The 7,639-nt window shown below is 41.7% G+C and overlaps 1 protein-coding gene across 1 annotated transcript in view; it reads left to right on the forward strand.

Annotated features, from left to right (window-relative positions):
* The first annotated feature begins 2,689 nt into the window (after window positions 1–2,689).
* The window catches only part of preb (prolactin regulatory element binding), a 24,610-nt gene continuing 19,660 nt past the window's right edge, over window positions 2,690–7,639 (forward strand). The window contains exons 1-3 of the mRNA XM_076105350.1: window positions 2,690–2,872; window positions 3,992–4,180; window positions 4,774–4,972. Coding sequence (XP_075961465.1) covers window positions 4,046–4,180; window positions 4,774–4,972 — 334 coding nt within the window. The 5' untranslated portion in view covers window positions 2,690–2,872; window positions 3,992–4,045. The remainder of the gene's footprint in view (window positions 2,873–3,991; window positions 4,181–4,773; window positions 4,973–7,639) is intronic.

Here is a 7,639-nt window from a genome sequence, read left to right on the forward strand (position 1 = left end):
ACGTCCGCCAGAACGGACCAGACCCCATTCAACAACTTCAGAGGAGTCTTTTGGGCATCGATGCGAAGCATCTGGCCCACGAAACCAAACATGAATTCCCTCACTGGTTTGAAAATAAAACCAGAAGAAGAAATGTATCAGTATTTAAAAAGAGCGGAAGTAGAGTGGCATGAGGCCACAGGAGGAAGACATGACAGCCATGAAGCTACTACTGTTGTATGGAGACATACTGTACAGAAAGGCCTGCCCCTACCAGTACAAACAGCGCTGGAAGGAGTAGTAGGGTTGAGCAACATGGAAGATGCCATGTGGAGAGAATATCTCAACCATCACAATCAAAGACACCTAACTGATGAGACAAGCAGAGAGGAAGATCTGAAAAAACTGATACAGCGGCTGCTGAAGATTCAAATAGTGGAGGCCGACAGAGAAATAAGCAAGAAACAGATGGCAGTAACCGAGGCCTCAAAGCCTCAATATCCAGCATTCCTGGCCCCTACAGTGGTGTACGACCAGCCCCCTCCACAGTCCAGAGGCAGAGGACGTGGATACGGCAGAGGAAGAGGACTTCAGCAAGGGGGGTGTGGAAGACATGTAGATGAATGGAATTGCTACATATGTGGAAAAGAAGGTCATTGGGAAAAAGGCTGCCCACATAAAAGAAGAGGAAGACAGTCCAATGCACCACCACAATGAGCGCCATTCCCACCACAACATCAGCAGTATCCAGGACCACCTGCCCTCATGAAACCCCCACAGCAACAGATGCGGTGTTGACCAATAAGATAGACTAGGGTGCTAACTAACATGAGTTAAGTTTTGTTTTCACAGGTGGAGAACACAGAGGCATCCGCAGACAGGAGAAAGCAGTCTCCTATTGTCTCACCAGGTAGTTGGCTGTGGATGTGGTCCAAAGGTGTAAGTGGTACTGACCAACAAGGTGGACTGGACCATGGAAGATTCATTTTATAGCCACGATACATAGATGACATAGGGGTACCAAGGGGGTGAATTTAAAGCCAGAAATCAAATAGCTGCAGATTTAGAATCTGTTTTTTCCTGAAGGGTGTCAATCAATAAAAATGTCAATTGGATCAATTACATATGTTATAACCAGCAACATTTTGTAAACTTCACTCGTGACGCCATAGCAGGACTTCACGAGCAGGTAGATAAGACTAGTTTAATGACCTGGTAGAACAGAATAGCATTAAATATGATTCTAGCAGAGTTGCAGGATGTTTGGATCTGCATGTTGTATTTTCATTCCAAACAGAGCAGCTCCTGATCATCTTCGCTGGGATCCTGAAGGACCTGATTGAGTCCAGATGGACTTCTGAAAACATCCGGTGAGATACTGACAATTTGGAAAATTGACTCTGAGAGATTGTTTTTGGGATTTTTGTTTTATAGGGTCAATTTGGGATTTAGAGGTGCATTGTATTAGGAAATATAATTTTTGTCAAGTGAAAAAGGAGCAGACAAAGCTTCTCAGAATTCTTCTCTATCCCTCATTTCACAGGATGGATCCAGAACTCGACGCATGTCCTCCTCCACGATCTGCAGTCCCACCACCTGGTCCTCTCTGGATGCTGCTGCATCCCTTGCATTCGTGTACTTATACAGAGGTTGATTGATACTGTTTAGTGAGGCAAGCATAGGGCAATCAGTTAGGTGTAGATGATGAATGTGTACTTGAACTGTTGTTAGCGACTGTTTAGTTAGGGAAGGATGCCCTCGGGCCAGTATGTAAGATAAGGTTGTTGCGGTTGGAAACTTCCATGCACGCTGGTTCGGAAAAGGGACTGTGTTCTTCCGGGGTTTTATGAACACACTATGAATAGTGTGTTAGGGGGGATTTGTTAAGGATTTCAGTATTAGAAATATTATAAGTAGGATTAAATAACACCCCTAGTGGTGAGTAGAAGTGTCACAATAATAATAATGTCAAAATAGGTTAAAAAGTCACAAACTATTTACTAATGGAATGTATTATGTTTACAATATTCTTACTTGTAGAGGATATTATGTTACAGTATTTTACTCATTGAATGTATTAAACCATAGAAGTATAGTCACTAAAGGTATTAAAACACTGTATGAATAGTTTTGAGGGTCAGAAAGGGAACATTTTGAGTGAGACTTTACAGAGGTGCAGCAGAGGACAGAGGGGTGGACAACTGACCACCAGGACCTGAGGAGGAGTCCGGACGACTTCAACCAAACACTGAGATGATAACTGCCCCAAGCCAGGAGGGGCTATTGAATTTCGGCCAATCACAGAGGCTGATACTGGACATTTAAACTTTCGGACAGAGACTTTTAAATATAGGCTTAGTTCCAGAGGGTTTTTGCCAGAGTTCGCGCCGTTACCACTCTGGGTAGTTTACCAGCTGGGCTGGGCTATTTAGTGGGCCTTGTGAGAACTCTGCCCTGGGGACATATTGATATCGATAGAGTAATTCAGTTTGCAACTGTTCTAGCTTCTCTTGTTTATTAAATAAAATTAACAGCATTCCAACAATAAAGATTCGAAGAACAATAGTTGGAATGCTTAACAGCATTCCAACAATGACCTACAGGATGTTTATTTTTTTCGTCACAGTGACAGAAATGGGCTTCCATACTCCAGCGATCGAGTGGTAACGTCAGAACGCAGCGTAAACTGCTACATTACGCTACGTTACCCTACGTTGCTGACGTGTTGGTAGGGAAGTGGCTGTCGAGCTGCCTGGACCTAGCGTTTCGTCTACGGTAGCTACTAACTCTTAGCACTCCCTCTTCATTGCAAGCCTACTATGAAATCCTCTGATTTGGTACTTCGGTAACTACCTGCTCAAATAACAGAAGACAAACCGGGCCAATTGCACAAGTAGGTGACTCTTAATTAAATCACTGGCAAGCGCTATAGCAGGATAGCACAGCAGGCTGTAGTGCTAACTGTAGCCATTAGCTTCAGCTAAACGATGTTGACATCGTCGTTCTCACATTCAATAACTTATGGGTTGTAACGTAGTTGGAGTTTTCGGACGTTATTGCTGAAAACAGAAAGGTTTATGTTATTCACAAGTGTTATATTTGGTGTTTACCCCATGAAGGCGCTGACAGTGCTCATAATGTTAGCCTAGCTGCTGAGACCCAACTAACTTCACCAATGAATTAACGTTACAGTAACGGTCCTCTCTACAGACCAGACTACAGCGACACCAAGCAAAGTCTGACACAGTTAACGTTATATTCAAGTCTCGGTTCATAAAAATTAAATCTGACTTCATATACAGATCGTGTGACGCATTCCTAAATATTTCTTACACGTCGTTGTCTCTTGCCCGTACAGTGATATAGTATCATAGGGTAGTACTGTAAATATTCAGTAGGTAACTTCCAACAAGCATAAGCTAACACAGTGCAACACAACAGGCCTACCTTCAGGGGGGTTCTATATATAGAATAAAACCCTGAACTAGACAATTGACATGTGCTGTTCTACACCAGATATTGTGATAATATCAGTAATAATAAGTAGACTTCTGATTTATTTTTCCATTATCTCTAAGCCCTACGTAGGAGTAAAGGCGCAACTCAGCTCAAATCATGTGTGTATTATTTGTACTTGAATAATATATTCATTTTTATTGTTTATTCATCTGCTGAGTCTTTTCACATTAATCAGTTGGGCCATGAAACGTCAGAAAACAGTGAAAAAAGTGACATCACTATTTCCCAGATCCCAATATGGTGTGTGAAGATGTCTTATATTTACTCACTAATAGTTCAAAATCTAAATAAATAAATATATTCAATTCACAACAGAGAAAAGCAGCAAGTCTTCACAATGGAAAAGCAGCAACCAGAGAATGGTTGATATTTCTGTTTGAAAAATGTCTAAAAGTAGTTTTTTAAAACAGTCATTTAATTTGCTGTTGATTGATGAATTGATTACAGAGGAAAGAGGATGTCGCAGATAAACTAACACTTTTGTTTTCCTCAGGTGTTGTTGATGCAGCAGTTTTATGAAGACGTGTGAGTGACTTGCACAACAACAATGGGGAAGAGGAGGGTGCCAGATCTGTACAGAGCCCCCTTTCCCTTATACTCCATTAAAGTGGACCCTAAAACAGGGCTGGTGATCACAGCAGGGGGAGGGGGGGCTTCCAAGACGGGCATAAAGAATGCTGTGGTAAGTACTGAGGATCAAGTGTTTCAGGATTTTGGCCAAAACAGTTGTTAGGCTCGGAATTGCTAGTCCACCTTAAAGGTGAGCCCACCTAAAGGGAGTCTGAGCCCAAGTTGTTGCTAACTTTGAGGCTAACCCCCTTCACTCGAATCAGCAGGTTAGTGTCTTGAGCACTGCTACGTTCTATGTCGACCGCACACCGACACTAACGTTAAGCACACAGCCAAAAAATAAGTAAGAGAAAAACAGGGTGTGTTGTGTGTTTGGTTGTGTTTTCTGAAAATATATTTTTTCTGTCTTTTCAGCTGTTTTCTAAACGCGCTATGCTGTCTAATTTTCTTCATTTGCTTTTGTTTTTGTCTATTTTCATGGGTTTTCTTAAGTTGTAGAGTGTTGCGTTTTCAGAACCACCGTAGAATACAGCAGAAGAGGTTCTGATATGATTATATAGGAAATGTGTTTCGCAAAAGTCATGTTAATGGTACTCAAATTGCAGTGTCAACACTAGAACATGTTTGGGTTGAGTGTATGAATGGGATTCTGGATCCATGCGTTATGAGAGTAGCAGTAGTAGCAGACTCTTGACTGTGTTTCAGCACTTCCTGGATCTCCGGCTGGTTGGAGAGCACCAGTACAGTGCCAGTCTCCTTCACTCTCATGACACGGACACCCGGGCCACCATGAACATGGCTGTAGGTAATGGTGTGATTGCTGCAGGACAGGACGGGACCTGCTGTCTGATGAGGTTTAAACACTGCTACCAGAAAGAAGAAGGCAAAGATGCAGCTAAAGATGGTGAGTCTTACTGCTCCAATCTGAAATACAGTATACCTGCTGTCTTGAAAAGACATCAAAAACCTGCTACATATATTGCATTTATTTGATGGGTTGCTGATTCATTTGTTGATGGAAGTACATATGTGCACATCTTCATTTACTTAGCAGTGCAATGTTTCTCATTAACTATCTAAAGTGTGGCAGCCCACCACAGTTTCATAATGAACTGATGTTGGGGTCTGACCATGTGGCCTCGACATGTGCTCTGAAACGAGAATCGGGCCTTCCCTTTTTGCCAGGCAAGGGTTCATCCTGATTTGAGGTTGATAGAAACCAAGACCCCCACTTGCAAGAAGTTCACATTAAGTCGTGAACTCGTCGCACAATGCAACACTGCGGTCTAATTGGACGAGACCAGGGATGCCGAGGCAGGACTTCCAGTTTCACGGCCGGAAGCAGCTCTCTTACAAAACTACCGAGCCCCCTTGAATACACCGCTTTTTCTTGATCACCTCGGTCGGTGCACGAAAGCACGCACGCAACGTTTGCTATTTTAAAAGAAAATCCTAGGTTTAACAGTTTTAGATTCGCTGGACGTATCTGCTGGACTGTTTGTTTGTTTTGTTTTTGTTCGCATCCTGGACGAGGAAGCGAACCATTTTCCTGCAGAAGTGAAGAAACGGACTTCTTGAGAGAGAGAGGCACATTTCTCCTCTCCACCCAAGTCGACTTCGTGCTAGCTGTAAGGACGGGAAATTCCCTTACTGAGCCGAAGACATTCTCTGACGCACCGAGAGTTTTATCACAGCGCTGCACGGAGCCGCGCCGCCAGAGGACCGATCGATTAAACCACTAAATCCCCTCATAGTAAGCTACTTACGGTGTCTGGGCTAGATTTAGGCTATTGTGTTTTATTATCTTGTTTGATCGTTAGTGTTGTGTAGAAGTTACTGTGTATTTCATGCTACTATCGTGTTGAGATAATTCACCGCTTGCGGAGGCGGAAGTTGTTTCTCATCAGTTCAGAGGTCAGAACCGCGGCTGTGACAAAGAGTCGCTGGCTGTGCTTCTGTAGCTGAGAGAACAATCTTCCGTACTCCACCGCGGCGGGGAGGATCTTAATCTGTTTTTGGAGGACCCCTTTTTGTTTTCTTTGCTTTCGCTCTTCTTTTACTAACCCACACACACATATAGCTTTAAGCTAATGTAGCTCCGGGGTTGCGCTAACGGCTTCAGACACGTGTAGCTAACGAGGTCTCTATTGTCTACCGCCATTGTAGAGCCTCGTGCCATCTGGTGGTCTCACGAGAGACGTCGCCATGTTTCAGATTACGTCATACGTTGTCTGAGCTGTTCTCTCGCTCCTCCCCCCTTACACACACACTGCATGCACACACACACACCCCTTACCATAGTTTGTTCATTTTAGATAGTGTGCTCATAAATGTATAGTTGTTGTTAGTTTAGATATTAGTTGACGAGATCATTATTATTAGAACATAATAAACTCTGTTATACTTTAAAGAGCAGCTGTCTGTGATTACTTTGTGCATGTATTGTAATAATAGCTGTATATGTGGTCTGTGCTCGAACTCAAACCTTCACTTTCACTCTGAATGTGTAATAGAACTCAGACTATTGACATTGTGAGTGAACACTAATTATGAGACTTAGTTTATCGTTTGGTTATTGGTCCCTGTTCGCAGGGTGGTGCCCCGTTATTATTAATAATCTTACTGACATTAATAATTCTATTGATGTCAATAATTTAGTTTTCTTAAATGCTGATAACTCAAGCACGCTCCTTTTTGTTCCCAACACTGATGTCAAAATATACAGCGGGTAAAATAAGTATTGAACACGTCACCATTGTTCTCAGTAAATATATTTCTATAGACATGAACTTTTCACCAGATGTCGGTAACAACCCAAGTAATCCATACATACAAATAAATCCAAACAAATAAGTTCAGAAATTAAGTTATGTGTAATAAAATGGAATGACACAGGGAAAAAGTATTGAACAGGCTTACTGAAATTGATTTAATACTTCGTACAAAAGCCTTTGATGGTAATGACAGCTTCAAGACGCCTCCTGTATGGAGAAACTAGGCGCATGCATTGCTCAGGTGTGGTTTTGACCCATTCTTCCACACAAACACTCTTCAAATATTGAAGGTTCCGTGGGCCTCTTCTATGAACTCTGATCTTTAGTTCTTTCATAGATTTTCTATTGGATTCAAGTCAGCTGATTGGCTGGGCCATTCTAGCAGCTTTAATTTCTTTCAACAGTTGTATTAACGTCTGTCAACATTGTCAGATTTCAAATTGAACTGGATGAATTATAAATAATACATAATCTAATACTAAATAAATACTCTCTCACTTCAAGTAAAATAAGCGATGCATTCAAGAATATATTACATAACAGAAAGCTTTTGAAAAATGTGCATCTTAAAATGAAGTACTTCATCTTTTAATAATGAACTGAACTGAATTGCCCTGGAACTTTAAATTTAGTTAATTCAGGTGTGAAGTGATGTCAATCAAAAAAGCTAAGATATTATATTCTTGTCATCTTCTAACAAGAGAAATGAGTGAGCATGGACTTCATCTGTGTTATTAAACCACTTGTTTCAGCTCTATTCTCTCTGTTAACATCATTGTTGGGCATGAATTCATGTG

The sequence above is a fragment of the Anarhichas minor genome, unplaced genomic scaffold (genome assembly GCF_050575085.1).
Source record: "Anarhichas minor isolate MPS153535 unplaced genomic scaffold, ASM5057508v1 ptg000032l, whole genome shotgun sequence".
Taxonomy (NCBI): domain Eukaryota; kingdom Metazoa; phylum Chordata; class Actinopteri; order Perciformes; family Anarhichadidae; genus Anarhichas; species Anarhichas minor.